The sequence below is a fragment of the Durio zibethinus genome, chromosome 14, assembly GCF_047325235.1.
Source record: "Durio zibethinus cultivar Kanyao isolate XHJ-2024 chromosome 14, ASM4732523v1, whole genome shotgun sequence".
Taxonomy (NCBI): domain Eukaryota; kingdom Viridiplantae; phylum Streptophyta; class Magnoliopsida; order Malvales; family Malvaceae; genus Durio; species Durio zibethinus.
The window spans coordinates 21,099,510-21,122,226 of record NC_143175.1 but is presented as its reverse complement, the minus strand read 5'-3'; the positions used below and the strand labels follow the sequence as shown (position 1 = coordinate 21,122,226).

At 33.6% G+C, this 22,717-nt stretch overlaps 1 protein-coding gene and 1 long non-coding RNA gene across 11 annotated transcripts; both read right to left on the bottom strand.

The window, feature by feature from the left end:
• Positions 1–1,631: 1,631 nt before the first annotated feature.
• On the bottom strand, positions 1,632–6,945 carry LOC111294972 (protein FATTY ACID EXPORT 1, chloroplastic-like). Of its 2 annotated transcripts, none has more exons than XM_022888285.2 (6): positions 6,599–6,945; positions 5,240–5,477; positions 4,670–4,825; positions 2,266–2,312; positions 2,143–2,183; positions 1,632–2,044 (listed from the first exon to the last, which is right to left on the bottom strand). In XM_022888285.2, the coding sequence occupies exons 1-6, from the start codon at positions 6,722–6,724 to the stop codon at positions 1,951–1,953; spliced, it is 702 nt and encodes a 233-aa protein (XP_022744020.2). In that variant the 5' UTR covers positions 6,725–6,945; the 3' UTR covers positions 1,632–1,950. The 2 variants fall into 2 exon arrangements, with proteins under 2 accessions (XP_022744020.2, XP_022744021.2); XM_022888286.2 differs by having other exon boundaries at positions 1,632–1,874; positions 6,599–6,868.
• A 1,434-nt stretch (positions 6,946–8,379) lies between these two features.
• On the bottom strand, positions 8,380–19,405 carry LOC149515123 (uncharacterized). Of its 9 annotated transcripts, none has more exons than XR_016327690.1 (7): positions 17,950–19,405; positions 17,732–17,844; positions 16,933–17,057; positions 9,865–10,047; positions 9,645–9,770; positions 8,731–9,478; positions 8,380–8,639 (listed from the first exon to the last, which is right to left on the bottom strand). It is a non-coding gene; the product is annotated as an uncharacterized LOC149515123 (long non-coding RNA). The 9 variants fall into 9 exon arrangements; XR_016327693.1 differs by having other exon boundaries at positions 9,865–9,950; XR_016327687.1 differs by having other exon boundaries at positions 9,645–9,783; positions 17,950–19,404.
• Positions 19,406–22,717: the final 3,312 nt, after the last annotated feature.

Below are 22,717 nucleotides of genomic sequence, written 5' to 3'. Positions count from 1 at the left end.
ATATTTCGGGTGACTGATATCTTTTATATTTGGCAATTACATCATTATTTATTTATTTTTGTCAAATAAAAAGGTTCGCTGAAAAGTTGATTGTATTTATGTGTCATGGTTTACATTAATTTATAAAATATTATTTATTTTGATTTATTAAATTTTATAATTATATTCCAAAAAAATTATAAATTAAAAATGATATGAATATTACAAGTCGAACTCCAATACATAATTAATATGAAATTTACAACCTGACATGCACTTCTTTGAGAGAGCGAAGTGCAAGGATGATTCAAATCCAAGTAGATGCCTTTGGGCAAGGCACAAGTGTCGTTAAACTAAGCTAGTTAACACCTCTTCTAATTAATAATATGAGACGTGGAAATTGTTAATTTGATGATTTTAATTGTTGGAATCCAATTGTCTTGCAATAGCAATTAGAGCCAAATTCATCGTTGCAATCTCTTTCCCATGTCAGTAGTGACTGATTTGGATCTAATTGTCGTCGCAGTAGAATAGATTTATTCTCCACCGTCATCGGTTCGGGGGAGAAAAATGGAAAGGAAGAGAGAAGAAAGATTAAAAAAAAAAAAAAAAAAAGAAGAAAAAAAAAAACAATTTTAACTTCATGATATGATGTTATATTTAGTAAAATTATCATAATAAAAAATAAAAATTTTCAATTTTAATTTCATGATTATTTTTTCCATCATGTCTTTTTTTTTTAATTTTTAATTGTAAAATAATTTATAATAAAATATTTTTTGAAATAGTTTTTTTTAACTATTACATATTGACAAAATTTGCTTCAAAATTCGGTTTGCGTCTTTTACTACTTTTTGCTGTTTGCTTTTGAAAAGTTGCCGCAAAGCCAAAATATAGAATAAAAATAATATTAAGGGATTATTAAAAATGAACAAATAATTAAAATACAACAACAATTATAAATAAAATAATATTTTTGTTATTTAAAAAAATAACATTTTCTTGGAAAATATTGTTTACTATTATATCCCGATGTTTTTAGGCTTCCAATAGAAAAAATAATAAAAATAACAATAAAATTAGATGTGAATAAGTTTTACTCTCTCTCTCTCTCCCTCTGTCTTTTTTTTTTTTCGTTCGTCTTTTATCGGAGCTACTCATTATTGGGAGCTACTCATTATTGGGCTGTCCTAAGTTGAAACGATAGAGAAAGGGCCCACAAGCATCGAGTTGAGAAGCCCCGATTTTTGAAGAGCTATGCAAGTGTTTTGGAGATGGGCCTGGAATTTAACTTCAGAGCCCAATTTCAGCCATGAAAATTTCTTCATCCTTTGACTAATAAAAAAAAAAGGATATAATTCAAAGACTAAATGAACCCACCTAATATCTGCACAGAAAGAACCCTAAAATCGAATCAGCAGGTATTAAGCTTGGTATAAGAACACAATCACAATCACCAGCCTTGGCTCAACCGAAGAAAAGAGAATTCAAAAAATAATCAGGCTGGGACATCTAACCCCTAGTCTGACTAGAAAAAAGTTGGTCAATGAACAAGCTTAGAAAATTTCAGCGAGTTCATTGAACCCAAAAAAACAAAAAAAAGGTGATGCATATCAAATTTGGCTAAACCATTCATTTAGTCAGCTGTAGCATTATTGCTATAAGAAAACATTTCTATTTTTCACAGTAAATTGCCATTAATGTCACTTCCCACAAACCATAGAAAACAATATATGGTCAAATTCTCAGAAAATATATGAAAAGAGAAGGCTACCTCCCATTATATAGCCTAATACGTGTTCTCAACTTCTAGCTTGTTTTTTCGGTTGGATTCTCAACTTGTAGCTAACCAGCAGTTTGCATAGATAAACAAACAATGCTCATTCACCTGAAATCTGGTTCAAGTCAAAATACAACATCATACAAGGGCCCCAACATTCATATTATTAAGACGGCCTTTAAGCAGTCTCATCATGATTGGTGACTGCCAGATAGCTTCAACTTCTTTGGAGGTGGGTTCCCTCCAGAGATCACCACATATGAGTAGAATAACAACATTGCAGCACTGCATCATACAAAAATTTATCCGAAAGAAAAAATGCGTCGCTCAAGATATTAACTTTTTTTGTTAACAAAAAACACCGAGAGCTTTAAGATTAATACCTTAAGACAGCATAAAACGCATTTGGAAATAGCTTCTTTGACTGCATCCACATACAATTATAAAGTTAGTAAGAAAATCAACGAGAGATAGAAACAAGTAAGATGCACTGATGTGATAAGTACCAATGAATAAGTCTGAAAGTTCTTCCAGAACAGGACTGCTGCTAGTGCTGCAAGGTCAGAACAAAATACAATGAGGTAATCCACTCTAAATAAGAATGAACATTGGTGCACTATCAAAATCGTAAATCACCTAGCACATATATGAACGTCAGGCAAAGATCTAGCCCCTTCACCAAATTTTAATATTCAGCATACACATTACGACTGATGATCAGAGGCTACTGACATTTTGCACCATTGAAATTATTATCTAGAGCATGTTGAATCTTTATTGAACTGCACTTATAAATTAGGGAATATTCTTGAGCCCAAATTCTATATCCAAGATCACTAGAACTATGTGTTGTTGTCTCTTTGCTACATGGCAAAGTCTGCAATAAGATACACTGTTGCATTTTTATGTCCTAGAATCACATACAATGTAACCAAATGTGTGTATATATATATATCACAACTAACAGCATGAAAAGGACAAAGAAATGTACGCCCACCTTGCTTCTTTCTTCAGTTGATAATAAATCCTTGATTGTCTACCAAGTGAAGGAAAAACAGGTTGGCTAAACAAATTTATAAAAATTCGCACCAGAAAATTTGCCTCACACAGCCTCCCAAGTATCAATGATAATACTAATTGCTTCAGTTTGTGGGCAGTCAATAAACAATATCCAGGAGGATGGTATAAGAAACCAGTTAAGTTTCTCAAAAAATAAAAAAAAAAATGAAAAGTTTGGACTTTTTTGGAACAGCTCCCAATTTACGGTATAGTCCAACATAAAATGTAAATTTTATTTCAGTTTAATCTTTTACTAAATGGTAAAATTCGTTTCTATCAAATGCTCTTTTTATTTACTATTCTTCCTTTCTCTATTGATTTCAATGTTTTTTCTATCCTTCTTTTTTCAATTTAATTGTCAGCCTTCACTTTTTTTTCTTTTGCTATCTGTTTTCTTCTCTATTTCTTCTTCACCTTTTTTTGATCTCCTTCACGGTGTTCTTTTCCTTTCCTTTTACTCTAATATTGGAATAATCTTTTTGCAATGATTTTCAGGTTTATGGCAAATGTAACCCTCACCTCTCACTGGTCCCATCCTTCACCTTATATCAGCAAAATCATGGCCTTCGAAGGTAACGTCTCTTAATCATGTTGAAACTGATATAAACTTCAGCTCTCACTGAGAAATGCGAGAAAGTATTTCATATTTCATATTTCTTGTCTTTGTTGTGCCCAACTATGACCACCTTCAGTCCTTTTCTTCTCCACTTCACTTTCTCTCTTCTCTTAGTTCAAATCAGCAGCTTGCTCACATTTTTCCAACAATTCACATTTGTATAGAATTTCATCTCTCTTCTCTCTGATCCCCACCCTTCACCTCTTTGATGTCGTATTTCTCCTATTAATCATTTTATGTTCTAAAACTTGCTTGCAACCACTTTGTAATATTATACTATAAACCCACTTTATGCTATAGGAAAGCATTTCACCAAATCCAGGTACATTCGTCTAGTATTTTTACATACCAAAAATCTTGGGCTAATAATATGACTTATCATTCACATGATTGAGGGATGTTTAGAGCCCTACTAGTTTCTAAACATCAGTGTCTCACTATTTTATGGCAATTGGAAAATGCATTCCCCGACTCATAAAAATAATCATACAGTGGCCTACAGTTGCGTGGCTAAAATGATTGTGTCTAATTGCATTTCAGGCTTGACCTGAAGATGCATAGTCATCCATGTGGATTAACTAAACTTCTAAGCAATAAATTTCCTCAAATCTAAGTAGTTTATAAACCTAACAACACTGCTCATTGATTCAATAGACCTATAATAAAAACTGAAACTCCAACTTGTGTAAGGCAGGCTAATTATCAAATTTTGCATCAACTCTACAAATCATGATGAATACCATTCCCAGTAACCCACCATGATGACCCCAGTTTTTGGAATAACTTTTTACTGTGTTTTAATGTTCATTTCCTTTTCAAATTGTTGCACTAAAATGCCACAGTCTTGCATACCAACCCCTTTCCTCTCAATAAATATTAAATTGCCAACAATATGGACTTCATAAAAGCATGATTTGCCAGTTGCGTACGGATAGACTCCAGCTCAAGAGTATTCTATAACAAATAGATAGAATGGGTCCTCAGTAGATGTGTTGCTCTCTAACTAAAAGACTAAATGAGAAGGGGAACTGCTGCATCCTTATCTAACAAAGTCCTGTTTGTACAGAATGGCTTCTCATTTAGGTACTAAACTTTTCCTTTCACGAAATGATAAATAAATACACACCCAAAAGCAAACATTCCCATAAGCAATAAAACAGAATTGTAAATCACAAGGTGACATTTCCATAAATTGCTTGCAGGGGATGCCTCAATGCATAGAAAAGTCAAAATACCTGCTTGTCCGAGTATGAATGGTAAACTTGATTTTCCTTGCCTCCATATCCTCAAGCTGAAGGTGCTAAGGGCTAGCAGAGCACCTCCAAAGAGTAAGGTAGTAGGATTTCTTGAAAATACAAAACCAACAAGCCCCCCACTTAGAACAAGACCACCTGAATCAAGTAATACTACAAATTTTCAGAAGCGAATATGATTGTGTTATAATTCATTGAAGAACAAAAATTAAATGAAGAGAAACTATGCTATAAAGATCAAGCATAGAAAAAAAAGAAACATACACACACAAACACAACATTTGCAGGCCGCTTTAAGAGACAATTAATCTATAATAAGAGGATTACCAAGTCTTAAATGAATTGATACGGTAACAAGCACAAATAATACAAAAACCACAAAATGACATGAAAGAAGACTTAAAAGAAGAAAAGGATACTTGTGAGAAAGCAATTTCAAATAAATAAATGATCAACCTAGTGATTTTTCAAGCAATGTAAACCATATTCAGTAAATATTTCAACATGTATCATGCAAAGAGACATTAACAGAGCCTCCTATTCTACACTTACCATAAGGAATGCCGAAACAGAAATCATGAATTTTTGCTGCCCTTTTCGGTTGGATGATACCATTTTCCTCTACTGGCTCACTTGTATTTTCAGGAAAATGCCCTTCTGCATTTGGGTATGACTTAGGCACCTCTTCTATAAATGGTTTTGATTCCCCGGCCACATAACTTGGTGTGGTTTTAAGTTTGGAACCAGTAGCTTCTGCACCACGCCCATCAACGCTCATTACAACAAATGACTGGAAAACTGAAGCAGTTAGTATCTTTTCCAGTTTCCAATGAACAATTTTCTTTAATCTTTAAAAAGATACACATAGACTCATATAGATATTGAGAATATAAGATTAAACTGTCAAACCCTAATATTTGCTTGCTTTTTTGTGATTTTATGTTTGATTTGCATTTATGCTTAATATTTGAGCAGAATGAATGATTATTATATAATTGCCTCAAACAGTTAAACATAATTGCTAATCTAATATCAAAGCATGAAAACTTATGAAAATAATAAGAAAAAGAAAGCCTTCATTTGGTTGTTGCTTTTCTACTTACTTTTTACTATTTATTTTGTTCACTTCCTAAAAGTTTCTAATAAGCCAAACAAAGAGCATAAATGAAAATTATATTTAATTAAACTAACCAAATAGTTAAAATAGAATAATATCTAATTCTGAGAATAATTATTTGAACATAATTGTTCAATTAAAGTAAATTCATGCTTTTTCATTATGAGAAATGTTAAAGACCTGAGTGCTTGTTATTCATTACTTTTCATGCCATTTGAGAGTAATCCGGATGTCCAACTGTCGGATAAAATAACTACTATTCTAATGGAACACATGCAACACTTTTAACGCCAATTGCGTAGTTTAAAAACTCCATTGAGGTGGAATAAGACAACAATCCAAATAGTATTACTCCTTTTCGTTTCTATAAATATATATATATATATATATATATATTTGGGGAAAGGGGATCTGAACCTGTTCTTTTGAGGAGGAGATCATGCACTGATTAACTAAGCAAGATGCTCATGCCAAACAGTATTGCTCTTTGTTATTCACAAAAGTTAAAATTTTTAAGCTTTAATTCCTTAAAGGCAACTTTAAAATAAAAAATTGAGCAATAAAAGTAAAAAAAACAGAATCTAAAACAATTAACCATATAATAGAAAACAGATTAATCACTAATGTCAATTAATCCCAACAAAATAAGAGAAAAGAGCAATATTACAAGTTTTTTAGTTTATTTCAATGTAGAATGGAAATCGAAACACATAAATAAGGCAAGGATCAACGTGTTAAGCAACTTATTACCCATACATTTCAATTAGAATCATTAATCTAAAATTTATAATTACCTTGGGACGAGTAAATGGACGAAAACTTGATCGATGATAGAGCTGTAATTTCCGGTTGATTGAAGAGAAACAAGACAGCTGAGAAATTGTTGTTGTTGTTGTCGTTGTTGCCGCTGCTGTTGCCATTTTGATTTTGAAAATCAAATAAAAAAGAGAACAAACAAAGAATTAAAATTAAATAAAACTAGCTTGTTTCTTTAGTCTTTTTGTAAAACAAATTTTCAGGTTTTGATTTGAAGAGAAGAATGTGGTGCGGAAGGTGACGGCGGCCGTTGGATCGGGGCAGCGTTGACTGAGTTTAAGAGAAAGAAGGAGAGAGTTAGGAGGCGATGGGAGAGAGAGGAAACGGAAAAAATGAAGGGGAAATTTTAATTTGTTTCTTTAACAAGGGGCACCAAACGGTGAGTTTCGGAAGAAGGAGAAAGGGGGGAAAAAAACAAAGAAGAAAATAACTTAAAGACAAAAGAAGGAAATGAGGAACTGTTTTCCGATCCGACCAATACCGACCCGACCCGGAACCCACTCCAATTCATTGCCAATTGAGGCTTTGACTCGCGTGTTTGGGCTAAAATCCAAAGGTTAAGTGAGGTATAAAAGTGATTAAATGAAAATTTTTTTTTTGATGTTTGAGTTGTTGATTGAAATATTGTTGATAATTTAAAGAAAAATAAAAGTAGTTATTTGGTTAATTTCCAATGAAAAAACTTATTTAGATTTCAAAGTGTCACTTTTTCAAATAGGTTATGGATATTATAATAATTTTATGATTTAAAATAAATTATATTATATAATCTCTTATAATTATACATATTATTTAGAATGAATCAAATGTATAATCTTTAATGATCAAGTGATTTGAAATAAATTACATAAAATACATTATTGATACATGTATTTTATTACAATGATTATTTAGTGTTAATGTATAGACATGTTGTGAGAATGAAGAATGTAAACAAATAGAATTTTCAATGCACTGTTCACAAACATATTTAATTTTTATTCATTTATTAAAATTAATAAATAATCTTAAATAATATTTTTATGTTCTTTTATTAAATGAATCAAACACGAATAAAAATTTACTCGATTCGTTTATATTTATAAACAAATTCGTTTAAAATATATTTGCTTATTATTTATTTATTGTTTATTTACTATTCATTTGTAATAGTATTAATAAAATTATAATTTTATCTTTTATCTTAATCTTATTTTAAAATTTATTTAATTACGATTTATTTATTATTATAAATATATTCATTTATTCCTGAATATGTTCATCTAATATTCATAAATAAACTTGTTTAACTTAATTGAACAAAATATGAATCAAATGTTAATATGTTAATATCTTATCATTTAAACGAATTAAAGCAAACAAATAAAATAATTTTCTTATCAAATACGAACCAAACTCAAATATTTCTAAAAATAAATGAACAAATCATAAAAATATATTTATTCATTTATATTTAAATCGTTTATAATCCTAATATATATATATATATATATATATATAATTGTCATACCATGTATGTGTAAATATATTTTGGAGTTGAGTTTTCAAGATTTAATAATAAGGTCATTTCAGCTGCACTTTAGGGAAAAATAATTATTATTGGTGGATTTGAAGACAAACAAGAGAAAATATTAAGTATTGGAACAATAATAGGGATAATCGGTTGCCTTCAAATTTGTTTTGTTTTGGTTTTTTCCTGCCATTTTATCATTTTAGCCATATATTATGTATATACTAGCTTTCAAACTTGAGCTTTGCTGCGAGAGTGAAAATTATATAAAATTATCAATAATTTAAGACAAACAATTGTGTTAAGCATATTAAAATTGCATAGCACAAATTCTATTATTAAACCTATGCCTACTTAGAAACTTCTAGGTTGCAAGTATAATTATATAACAATATATTTGGTAATTCAGGGATATCATCTAAGAATCTCCAAGATCAGAACAAACTCAGCAGAGTATACAACGGGAAGCTTACATCATCTGTTATTGGGGGTGAAGCAATTCCATCTTTCTGAAGGACCAGACAATTAATCGATTAATTCATTAATCAGTAAAAAACCAACTGTACTATGGCAAACAGAGTATTTATATAGTCAGTGTACCTCTGACGCAGGAACATAATATTTACCAGACAGCAAACTATGTGCCAGTTTTGTTCTGTCACAACCAGATTCATTGGATTAGAAGAAGTAAGAGGCAAAGAATATGAAACTACTTGTTAAAAACACAGCAGAATAAAATAGGCAATGAAATATCAAGTAACTCAACAACCACACACATCAAAATAAGAAGAAAAAGATTTGTAAGTTGGTGGTTCAGTGATGCAACTGTCATGACCTCCATTATCTGCTACCGTGATGATGGCATTTTCCCGCACATTGGCTTTTTCATTCACAACCTGAAAAATGAAGAAAAGGTTCCAAATCCAACCTATGCTCCATTTGGAGCTTTCTTGTGCTTCATTCATTATTTGCATACACTCTGATGTAAATCAGAAATCAAACTATTTCAAAAGATTCAGATAAGAAATGAAATTTGTTGTCATAATCAAAATATATTAAGCATAGAATCCATCACTTAAAAGATTTTATTTCACTATGCCATTGCTAAGAAATGGAAAAGGAAAACAAATACCATCAGCTTTAAAGGTTCTTAGAAGGAATATTGACCTGCAACCCTGGAAACCAAGCATAGGATTCACTTCAGATAAATTTTCAATTCTTGAGAAACTTCATCTTCGGTCGTGCCAGTCTTTGAAGTTAATTAATTCACTTACAATCTGTTCTAAGTCACCCTCTGGAAGAAATTCATGAAGTGGGGAGTCCAACAATCGGATTGTTACTGGAAGGCCTGGAATTAAAATGAAATTCACACTCATCAATAGAGATGTAAACCAAAAAGGGGCAATAAGATATTCTATGCAAATATTACACGCCAACAAAGCTCCAACCAGGTTGACATCACACAGTAAAAGAAGCACACATGCTCTAAAAGAAGCACAAAAGATCAGAAGTACCATCCATTGCACGGATAATTTCCTCAAAGTCAGATCTCTAATAAGGGAGTAAGAGGTTAAGAGCTGCTTTCTTCGGTTCTGCTGTTACTGCCATTATCATCTTTCTGACAGCCTTTATCCTCTCATCTGAAGCAAAGAACTGAAAAGGATTCAAAAACATGAAGCCCTTAGAAATATATTACCAGATATGAAGATAAAAATGTCTGCTTTCCATGCGGACCTGAAAATGCATCTAGGAGAGAATTTGATTTGACATCCCAAAATAGTATGTTCTTTCATCGGATAGATTTTTTTGGCTGCATGTACCTAATCCATTAACCAATACTTGGAATGTAATGACAGAATCGGAAATAAGTGCCCCTCAACAACTACCAACCAAATCAATCTTCCTTCTTTACATATTCTGTTCATATAAAGGACTAAAAAAAATCAAACACCCACAGCTAGTAATGCAAGGTTCCAAGAAAATAAGTTGATAATAATGACTATAATCCAATCTTGTCAACAAAGAAGAGATGTCCTAATCCAAAAACAAACATAAGGAATCAATCACTCAAAAATAATTCCAGCATAAAGTTCACTTATTAAAAAGCCGCTAATAATCCTGTTTTCCTATGAGCTGCCTTTGTTTTTCATTTTTTTTTCTTTTTACTTACCATGCACTTTGTAACTTTTATACGTGAAAAAAGAAGATCAGAGATAGCTTTATTAAGACCCAGATATGAGAAGATTAGATTCAAAAGTGAGAGGTATCTGATATGGCCCTGCAAACTTTGGTAATTGACCTTAAAAATGTTGCGCCTGAAGCAATAATCACAACAATACAGAAGCAATAGACAACAATCAATAATCAAATGCGCAGAAAAATAAAGCACACCAAGATTTACGTGGAAAACCCTCCAGTGTAGAGGGAAAAAACCACGGGCCGCCAGAAAAATCTTCACTATCAAATAATAGTTATACAAAGTTCTTCTCTAGCTAAAACTAGAGCTAATCAACAACTAGAGAAACAATTGGAGAAATCTCACCAAATAAGTGACTCAACAAATACACCCTGGATTTGTTCCTAGAGAGCTTCAAACCCGATCTTCACCGTTCAGAATGTCAAACTCTGAATCATAAACCTCCTGACAAGGTTCCAACTCAATCGGACCACGGATCGACTTCCGTTCAACCAACTCTCCCTTCTCCTTTTTCTCTCTCTGCTTTTCCTGGCTTTTCTTCTTTCTCTGCTTGGTTTTCGACACACACACAAAACAACCCCACCTCTTTTTTTTATTAAGTAGCTAGGGCTCTGTGTAAAATAAAAGATCAAGGCCCATGGCCTTTACTTGGTCCAAAACCACTTACATGGGACTGGACCCCATTTTCCTAACAATCTCCCCCTCCAGCCCCATTAGGAGGAGATTCATCACCATAGCAGTTTCATTTGGAACTTACCTTGGCCAGGGAACTCATTCCGGCCAAGTTACTACAAAGCTCAAGCTTTTCCCTGGGAAGTATCTTAGTCAACATATCTGCCACATTTTTATCAGTATGGACTTTCTTCAATAGCATCTGCTGTTCTTCAATCACTGAACGTAACCAATGATATCTAACATCAATGTGCTTTGTTCTAGCATGGTACATGGTATTCTTACTCAAATCTAAAGCACTCTGGCTATCACAAAATACCACATACTCTTTCTGATTCAACCCCAATTCAAAAAGAAAACGTTTCATCCAAAGCATTTCTTTACATGCTTCAGTTGCTGCAATATACTCAGCTTCTGTAGTTGACAAAGCAACACACTTCTGCAACTTAGACTGCCAAGATACAGCTCCTCCTGCAAAAGTGAACAAATACCCTGAAGTAGATTTCCTACCATCAAGATCGCCTGCCATGTCAGCATCAGTAAACCCTTCTAGAATTGGTTGTGAAACTCCATAAGTCAAACACATTTTTGAGGTACCCCTCAAATATCTAAAAATCCATTTCACTGCTTCCCAGTGAACCTTCCCTGGATTAGAAAGAAATCTGCTCACTACACCAACTGCATGAGCAATGTCAGGCCTTGTACAAACCATAAGATACATTAAAGAACCGACTGCAGAAGAATAAGGAATACTAGACATAGCTAGTTGCTCTTCCTTAGACACTGGACAAGATTTCTTACTTAGGTGAAAATGGTTGGCAAGTGAACTGCTAACTGATTTAGCATGTTGCATGTTGAATCTACCAAGCACTCGTTCAACATACTTTTCCTGTGACAACCACAGCTTTCCAGCTCTCCTATCCCGGATAATGTCCATACCAAGAATCTGCTTTGCTGGACCTAAATCTTTCATATCAAAAGACTTAGACAATTGTTCTTTCAACCTGCAAACCATACTAGCATCTTGTCCTACAATCAACATATCATCAACATATAATAATAGGATAATGAAGTTACCATTAGAGAATTGTTTAACATACACACAAGAATCCGCTGCTGTTCTTTTATAGCTATGACTCACCATAAAAGAATCAAACTTCTTGTACCACTGTCGTGGAGCTTGTTTCAAGCCATACAAGCTTTTCTTCAATTTGCAAACTAAGTGCTCTTTCCCTTTCACTTCAAAACCCTCAGGCTGATTCATATAAATGTTCTCCTGCAAATCACCATGCAAAAATGCAGTTTTAACATCAAGTTGCTCAAGTTCAAGATTCAAACTAGCTGTCAATCCCAGTACCACTCGAATAAAACTCATTTTTACAACTGGAGCAAAAATCTCATCAAAATCGATGCCTGGTTTTTGAGAAAAACCTTTTACTACCAATCGAGCTTTGTACCTCACTAGTTTGTCACCATCCTTTTTCAACTTGAACACCCATTTATTCTTTAATGGCCTCTTTCCTGTTGGAAGTTTAACAAGATCATAAGTACCATTCTTTCGCAATGACTCCATCTCTTCTTTCATTGCTTTTAACCAGTGCTCTCTATCCGGAGTAGCCTGCACATCTTGAAAGCTTTCTGGCTCCCCTTCACTGGTAACTAAAATAAAATCTGAACTTGAATACCTGGTAGATGGCCTGCGCTCTCTAGTAGATCTTCTGGGCTGAGACTCTACATCACTTGATGCTGAAGGTAGCTCCCCCTGCTCAACACTCTCAGGTAGAGAGGATTGCTCCCCCTGCTCAAAACTAATAGCATCTGGCTCATCACCAACTGTAGCTGGCTCATCCATATCCCCAAGTTCTGTTTCTGGCTCATTTTCACCATCTGTGGCTCTTTCCTGTGAAATCCCTGTCGGTGTTGAAACATCACACTCAACAGTAACTCGTGTAGTCTTCTCATTTTTTTCAAGATCTGCTATGGTTTCTTTTTCATGAAAGACCACATCTCTGCTTCTGACTGTCTTTCTCTTTACTGGATCCCATACCCTGTAGCCAAATTCCTCATCACCATATCCTACAAACACACACTGTGTAGCTTTACTGTCAAGCTTTGATCTCTGCTCTTTCGGCACATGCATGAATGCTTTACACCCAAAAATTTTCAAGTGAGAGTATGAAGCATCTTTTCCTGTCCACACTCTTTCTGGAATGTCAAAGCCCAAAGGAACTGATGGTGACCTGTTAAGTAAATAACAAGCTGTGTTGACTGCTTCACCCCAGAATGGCTTTGGTAATTTTGCCATCCTCAACATACATCTGACTTTTTCCACAATGGTGCGATTCATTCTTTCAGCTATACCATTATGCTGCGGTGTTCCAGGTTCTGTCCTCTCATGCCTGATCCCATGCTTTGAGCAATACTCTTCAAAGCTTTTAGATGTGTATTCCCCACCATTATCAGTTCGAATACACTTCAAGGGTAACCCTGTCATCCTTTCAACCATGGCATGAAATTTTTGAAAATACTGCAGTACCTGACTTTTATATTTCAACATATACACCCAAATCTTACGTGAAGCATCATCAATAAAAGTAACAAAATATCTGCTACCACCTAATGACTCAACCTCAATGGGACCACATACGTCAGAATAAATTAATTCCAATCTATTTTCTTTTCTCTGAGAACTTTTACGAAAAGAAACTCTATGATGCTTACCAAACAAACAATAATCACATGAATCGAGAGACATACCTTTGGTCAAGGGAATGAGAGAGTGCCTTGCCAAAACCTGTAACCCTTTTTCACTCATGTGTGCCAGCCTCCTGTGCCACAAGTTTGCTGAAACATCATTTTCAACGGTATTTACCTGGTTACCGTTCAATTGCATCCATGTCTTATACATTGTGCAGCATAATTTTCCCCTTGCAACTACCATAGATCCTTTGAGAAGCTTCCACTGTCCATTCTTTTGTCGGCTTTCATATCCCTCCTTATCAAGGACATTAATAGCAAGCAAGTTCATTCTCATATCTGGAATGTGTCTGACATCTCTCAAAGTCAACATGCAGCCTGTACTAGTTTGTACAACAATATCACCAATCCCAATAATCTGCGACACACTCTTGTTTCCCATCTTGGTACAACCAAAGTCTCCTGCTTTGTAAGTTGTAAACAACTCTCTCTTAGGAACACAATGATATGCCGCTCCTGTGTCAACTATCCACTCAATGCCGGGATCACTAACATGATTACAATCACCATGTGTACAAATCAAAGTAACTGAATCACTATCTGAATTCACTGCTGCAACATTGCCATCATCTGAACTCTTGCCTTTCTCATCTTTTCGCTCTTGCTTTAAGATTCTACAGTTTCGTTTTATATGACCCGCCTTACCACAATGGAAACACTTCACTTTACCTCTAGACTTGGATCTATGTTTAGACTTACCACGGCCTTTTGAGTCCTGACCTCTGTCGATGTTTCTACCCCTGTTCTCTGTGACCAAAGCTTGATTCCCAGGGTCTACATCTTTTCGCCTCGCTTCTTCATTAAGCATACTGTCCTTTACCATCTCCAATGTCACCTTATAATCAGGAGCTGAATTAAGAACAGTCACAACTAGAGTATTCCAGCTGTCTGGCAATGAACCCAAAAGAAATAATGCCTTCATTTCATCATCCATCTTAAGTTCCATAGTAGTCATCCGATTAAATATATCTTGAAAATCACTCAAGTGCTCTGTAACAGATCGTCCATCCCTGTACTGTAAAGTTGCAATCTTTTTAACAAGCATAACTTTATTCATACCTGTTTTTCTCTCATACAATGCTGCCAATTTTTCCCAAACAATGTGAGCATCTGACTCCTGCGCTACATGATGGAACACGCTGATATCAACCCATTTTCTGATTGTAGCCAGCGTCTTTCTACCTAGCTTCTTCCAGCTTTCATCTTTCATATCTGCTGGTTTAGCCGAATCACCCAATACTGGCTCATACAAATCTTTACAGTATAGATGATCCTCCATCATAGGCTTCCAAATTGAATAATTTGATGCTGTCAATTTTATCATGGAACCTGTATCACCTTCCATGATCTCAAACAGAATTTACTTCTTTCCTGGGTTGCTTCTGTATCGATGTCTCAAAATAACCCTCGCTCTGATACCACTTGTTGCGCCTGAAGCAATAATCACAACAATACAGAAGCAATAGACAACAATCAATAATCAAATGCGCAGAAAAATAAAGCACACCAAGATTTACGTGGAAAACCCTCCAGTGTAGAGGGAAAAAACCACGGGCCGCCAGAAAAATCTTCACTATCAAATAATAGTTATACAAAGTTCTTCTCTAGCTAAAACTAGAGCTAATCAACAACTAGAGAAACAATTGGAGAAATCTCACCAAATAAGTGACTCAACAAATACACCCTGGATTTGTTCCTAGAGAGCTTCAAACCCGATCTTCACCGTTCAGAATGTCAAACTCTGAATCATAAACCTCCTGACAAGGTTCCAACTCAATCGGACCACGGATCGACTTCCGTTCAACCAACTCTCCCTTCTCCTTTTTCTCTCTCTGCTTTTCCTGGCTTTTCTTCTTTCTCTGCTTGGTTTTCGACACACACACAAAACAACCCCACCTCCTTTTTTTATTAAGTAGCTAGGGCTCTGTGTAAAATAAAAGATCAAGGCCCATGGCCTTTACTTGGTCCAAAACCACTTACATGGGACTGGACCCCATTTTCCTAACAAAAAAGGGAAGGTAAAATGTGCAATCATGGTGTCGCAAAATCAGGTTGACAGACCCAAATTAACATATTCTACTACTACTATTCTTCGATGCGGTATAGTCACTGGTTTTCTAGTTAGCACCATCCCAGCTGCAGAAGGCCTATGGTAATTGGCATTGGTGAGTGTCGAGTGGTGAGTCGACCCCAGCTTCTCAGGTTTCTTTTCAGACTTTTCGGCTGTAAATAAAGGTTTGTCACATGTTTGTGGCTCCTTTCAATGAGTTCCTATGTATATTTGTAGGTTTTAGTAAACACATAAATGAGTATACTTACATGGACTATAACTTACTATTACAATTATGGGTATATCTCCTTCCTTTTTTACCTTTAAATTGAAAAAACAAGCATTAGGTCTTATATAACAAGTTTAAGAATCATGATTAAATGTTGAAGTTTTGATTTCAAATAGTACATATATGAAAAGGAGGAACACAGAACTAAGCTAAAAAGTTACACAATGGTGACTTTGGCTACTGTTAAATCTCGTCTTATTTTTAGAAAAGAAAGTTATATCAACATGAAAAGCAATGTCAATAATTTGATCTTATTTTTAGAAAAGAAAGTAATATCAGCACGAAAAAGTATGACAATAATTTGATGCAAACAAAGTAATGAATTTGTGCATGGAACAGTCACATTAGAGTGTTTTGCTTCAGTTTAAAGCAAAATAAGATTGGTAAAAGAAGACTAAAGCAAACAAGGTTTTTTTTTTACATAAAAGGTAAGCCATGACTACTCATTTTAGGACCAGATGCTTTCTAGTCATTGTGTGTGATTTTGTACGCTACTTTAAACTGCTGAATTGCTTGAATTTGTATAATTTCAAGTGTTTTAGTGTTCATCTTCTAAGGCTTAGACACCAATGGACAACTACATGAAAAACCAATAGCCTTGGTTTTAGCATTATAGAACTTTCACATCAAATACTTAAAATCTACTCCTTAGATTAAGCCAGAAGGAAACCAATAAAGAGATTCCAGCCACAAGACTTGCTCAGACACTTTGCTTACTATATTGTTTAACAAAAGAACTTGATGAATGATAATAAAAAAACAAAAAGTAAAACAATAAAAAGGTCATTAAAAGAAAGCAAACATTGTATAAGTGCATGTATAAGCATTAGTTCTTACATTATTGCATATAAAGTGCACCCCAACGACCAAATATCAGTTCTCTCATCAATATCTGCATGGCTTGGGCAATCCCACAACTGAGGAGCTCAGAAAGGTGCTGAACAGTGCTCAGATGCTCATTCCTGCATACGAAAACAACATCCAACAATGAGCATTGTAGAAGATGCATTAAGCTAATAGACAGAAAAATTAGCCTTAAAATATTACATTAAAACTTAAGCAGAATATTAAAGATGACAACTGATAGTGCCATAAGATAATGCAATAAATTATTATGGCTTTTAAAAAATCAAGAAAATGACTTTTAACATATTTTATGGCGATGAAAAAGGTAAATGCATCATACAAATAAGCCAAGTATGTACCTATATGACATTTTTATATTTTTTGCCAGCAAGATAAACAACTTTTATACAAAATATTGAAGTATGAAAGTTGCCCTAGGAGCAACTTTCATGCTTTTGAAAATCAGAAATAGCAAAAACTTTTGAAAATTAATAAACCCAAAAAAGTCGCATGCAAAGCAAAATAAAAAGGGTAGACTAAACATGCAAAGAAAGAAAAAAAGGGGAAAGGAAAATTACCCATGAGAATTGAATCTTAGATAGACTATTGCAGAAAACCCAAAAACTTAATCTTGCTTTTATTGTTGAAAGAGTTTACTCTTAATATACTTAACATGCAAACATGTAAAACCTCATAATCCGAATCCTCGCAACTTAAAATAAAGTCAATGGAAAAACATAAATTAACGAAACATAAATTGTCAGTAATAAAAAGTCTTTAGAATTTCAACTTATAGATTTTTTGTCAGACGCTCCGAAATCGAAGGATTGGTTCGACGTCGAAACCCACTGTCAGTCTTCATCTCCATCTCCCGATTCAGATTCTACTCCAACACTCTTCTACCTACACATTTCAAAAGAAGTAAAAATTAGAAAAAAAAAAGTCATCGAAGAAAGTTCCAAAAAACCGTCGAAAAAGTGCAGCATTGTGAAAAGCAGAAACACCTACAGTTGAATTTAAGGTCTTTAAGCACCCGCTGCTTAAAAGAAACCAACCCAAGAATCTCATCTTATAAGAAATAGAAACCTCATCTGATTCTAATAATTCTCAAACTTCCACTAAACCCACAAAAGGTCTTCGATTCTTTTTCAAAGGCAATGGATTCAGTGTTTGCCGCCATTTTTCAAGCTCTGGAAGATCCCATTCTCGGGGTAACTCATCATCTCTCCCTTTCTCTCACCTCTCTCAACTGACTACTATTCTTCTTCATTTTGGAGTGAGCTTTTTTTTTCTTGCTTTCTTCCCTATCTGCATTTTCAAAAAGCTTTTCCCTTCAGGTGATTGGAGAAGTTTCTGGAGAAGCTTTATTTCCACAATTACCACTCAATTTTTTTTTTTTAATATTGCTTACTTGTCCTTTCCAAAGATGCTGGGGGATAGGTTTTATATGAAGTTATAGATACTAAAGGCCTTCACAAGATCACTAGCAGACTATTATTGCATGTATTGAGCAAGGTTTAATTATTCACAGCAAATTAAGGACATGTCATCAGTAGCAGACTTTCCTGCATGTATATTGTTGGATCAGCCAATAGTCCTAATTGAGAATAAGAGAAGAAAGTGGTAACCAATGGAGTAGAGAGTAGAGACAGTTTTGATTCCAAGCAAGGATGTCTTGAATGTATTTATGTTGCCATAGAAATAGTTCTTGTTGAGAATATTGAGAGGACTTCAAAACCGATCGAGAAAGTAATTAATCAATGTAAATTTCCCATATCTTTAACAGAGAATTTATGAGAGATAAGGATGCAATAATCTTGCTTAGTAATTGATCAGGTCCATTTGCTGTCATCAACTTGCAGAAGAAAATAAATGGTCTAGGTTAAAAATTAAGAGATCAGATGAATCTGATCGTGACTGGCCCTAAAACCAAGAGTTAGAAGATATTTTACTAGTTCAGAAAACCATGCCCTTGGTGCTTGCTTTAACCGATACAAAAGATTTCTTGAGTTTTCAGACATTAATTGGAAAATTTTGATCAACAAAACCAAGTAGTTGCTACATAAAAACCACCATCGTTAAATTACAGAAAAAACATGATTGATTGAGAAACTGCCAGTTTGAGTACAAGCCGAATTTTAGTGGGCTTATTAACAACTCAGCTAAATTTTTCATCGTAATCCAATCCAGGCAGTAGGTGAAAACTTTGGCCACAAGTCTGGCTTCTAGCGATCAAAGGTGCCATCGGATTTGGTTTTGATGAAAAAAAAAGCCACGTACAGCCCGCTATATTTTGTCGACGGACAGCGATGGCAGTGACGAATTTTTGTAAGACAATGTTTTTGAGGAAAAATGATCGTCAATTTTATTTTCAGCTTTTATGGTAAAGATCCATTTTACTCTACATGGCCAATAAAAAATTCCACATTATCATCAGAGCACAAACGCATTCCAGTATTACCACGTCAACACCATCAACAACGCATTAACAACTCAAGAAACACATAAGTTTTGATAACAGTAAAAAACTAATTTCATTAACAATTTGTTGGTGTTAAGTAGTTTCGACCTTAGAGTACTTTTGTAAATACAAAAATGAAGGAAAGTTAAAAGGTAAAGACAATGGGTGTTTTGTATTTATGCTCAGACGCACAAGTCAATAAAAATTAGTTAGTAAAAAAGCGAGAAGGAGAGAGAAAAATGAATAGGATGAATTTTGCTTTATGATGTCTTAATCTTCATATTTATAGATAAATTGAAGGAGACAAAAAATAGACAATTAGGACAAAGCCAAGCTGAGATGGTACTGAAAATGTTAGATCAACTTGACATGTCAGGTTAATACAAATGATCAAGATACCCCTGGTTGTCTGTTGAAAGCTTTGAGAGGGAAAAGACCATTATGTCTCTTTTGACCATTATATGCTCTTAACAATCTGCCCACCCATCAAGCGGTTTGAGTATCAAATCGCCAATAGTGAATGGTACGTGGCTGCATATTTCGTTGAAGGTCGACATTGTAAAAGGAAGTCATTTTTGGACGACGACTAGCTTTGAGCTACGGTCTGACTTGGTGGTTATCCTATCTCATGCATGTATTTTAAAATAAGTGCATAATCGATTTAAAGATTGTTGAGGTGATAATTGTTTGGGGTGATTCGAGATTATTGTTGGAGTTTGTTTGATCATGGTGAGACTTGTGTTTTGTTTAAAAAATTTAGATTTGAGCCTCTATTTTGAACCATAATGTAGACACCCAATTTGGTCCAGGTCCGGATCAATTGGACCTGATCCAAAAAGGTCAAACCAACCAACTGACTTATTAATTTATTTGTTTATTATTTATTTTATTATTTTTTTGGGATTTATCATGATTATTTATTTTTTTTTTATTCTTGTTAGGAAATAATGATGATGATCAGAATAATTAAAAATAATTAAAAAATAAAAAATGAATCTGATCGTGAATAAGGCTAAGAGAGAGTCATAGCTAGATTTAACTTGCATAAGATAAGTTTAATGATTAATCTGATAATCCATAAACCTAATCAAAGAAGGAATTCAGATTAATAAAAAACTTTGAGATTGATCCCTATAAATACCTATTGATCAGAAGCAAAGAACACACAAAAAGTAGAAAGACAAAAAATAGAAATAAAAAAAGGTGTTTAGAAGAGTAGAGGTAGTTTTCAAATTTTTAGGTTTTTTTTTGGAAATTTTCTGGACATTTTTCCAGATTTTGATCAATTTTTTAGCGCCGTTTAAATTTTTTGATGAGATTCTGACAAACTTTCCAACTTTTGACCAGTTCCCTAGTTTTCGGCGTCACACTCTAGAAACTGTTAAACTTTTCGACGAACTTCCTACGACCCTACTCAGATTTCGATGACAATCCCAAAATTTGATGAAAGATTCAACCGGTGTTCTTAAATCCTAAAGAAAGAGAGAAAAGAAAGGGAAATGAGAAAAAGGGAAGGAAAAATCTGTTGAAAAAAAGACTAAATTTGACCTTATATAGGGCCCTGAAACGACATCGTTTTGGAGTTAAGTAACGCCCCAGGATCCTTGCGTTTTGCTGCTGGATGACCCGGCTCACAGTGTATAACCCATTTACCCACTTCCTTCAGCCTCTGGCGAGCCGTTAAGTTGAGCTGTACACCGAGTCGGTCTAGCCATGTTTGTATCTGGAATCGCACCTTTTTCAGCTGAGCCGAGTTGTGTCAAGATTTTTTATTTATTTATTTTTTATTATTATTATTATTTCTGCTTATTTATTTATTGATTAAATTGAAATTATTTATTTAAGTAAGCATTTCTTAAATTTTCAATGATTTTCTTAAAATAAAAATTAAAAAATATATTTTTAAAGAAAAGTTGAAAGTATTAATTTTTTTTGAAAATAAAAGTTTTCAAAAAAGCATTTTTGAAGAAAATTTGAAAATATCAATTTTTCTTGAAAATATCAATTTTTCTTGAAAATAAAATTTTTAAAAAAGGTATTTTTGAGAAAAAGTTGAAAGTATCAATTTTTCTTGAAAATATAAACTTTAAAATGGTTTGAGAAAAAGTTAAAAGTATCAATTTTTCTTGTATAAAAGCATGGGTTTTTTCTTATAAAACAAAAAAGAGATCTATATCAAAAGTCGAATTATCATTCCTTTTTTTTATCTTTTTTTTTCTTAGAAAATTTTTCAATGTTAAATAATCCGATGATAGAGCTTCTGCAAGAGAAACAATAGTTTTCTTATATACTCTTGAGGTGAGAGAATTTTTTTTTTAATTTTTTACAAAAAGTATTAAAGTTAATTAAGAATAATTTTTAATAATTAATTACTTGATAAAATTTTTAAGGCTTATCGGATAATACGAAATTGAGCTGGTACCATCTTTTAATAAGAGTTGTGAGGGTGCTATAACCTTTCTCACATGTAATCGTACTTTCGAATCAAGTTTTGATTTCGCAGACATTGAATCTACCTTTTAAAGATGCCTAAGCTAAACTTAGAATTTTTCTTTAAAAATGGACAGATTCGATTAGGTGGCCAATTGCACTTAAATAAAAAAGATTGATGGCAACTCCATTTGTCAAGTCTAGCTATAAATTTATAGATCTATATATTATGATAATTTGGTGACTTCACTAGAGATTTGTTGAGAGTCAAGCCAGTAAATAATAAAATTGAATTCTTTATAAGGATTTTTTTTATTTATGTTTTTAACCATGTCATTCATATGTATGTGCATAATATGAGCTCTACACCCGAGCTCCGTCTCTTTAGAAAAGAGCAAAGTACCTATGTTTTCGTGAGGTTTTAATGCCTTTGCGGTGGCTAGCAAAATACTTCCACTCAATTTGAACTTTTTTCGCTTATAGCCTGTAATGGATGAGAATTAGGGTGTCTTACTAGTCAGTGATGGACGATAATGTAAGATACAATTTGGAAACTTTTAGACTTCAACCTTTAACCACATACAATGAACCTTAAAAATGCCTAACTTATAGATAGAGCCGTCTCTTACCCTTTAGAATTGACCAAAAGCATAGGATTCATTCTTTTTATTGTGTATGATGTTTTAATTTATTTAGTTATTTATTTGTTTATCTTTTTTTATTTGGTGTACTAACCTCTTCTCTTATTAATTTTTGCATGATTCATGCTCATATCATAAAGTTGCATAAAGAACATTTGCTTGAAAGATGGTCTTTAACAAAGAGTTTTTCATGGATTTCACAGAATGACTAGTTTGCTTTTCGTCTGTATTAGGTTATTGTGAG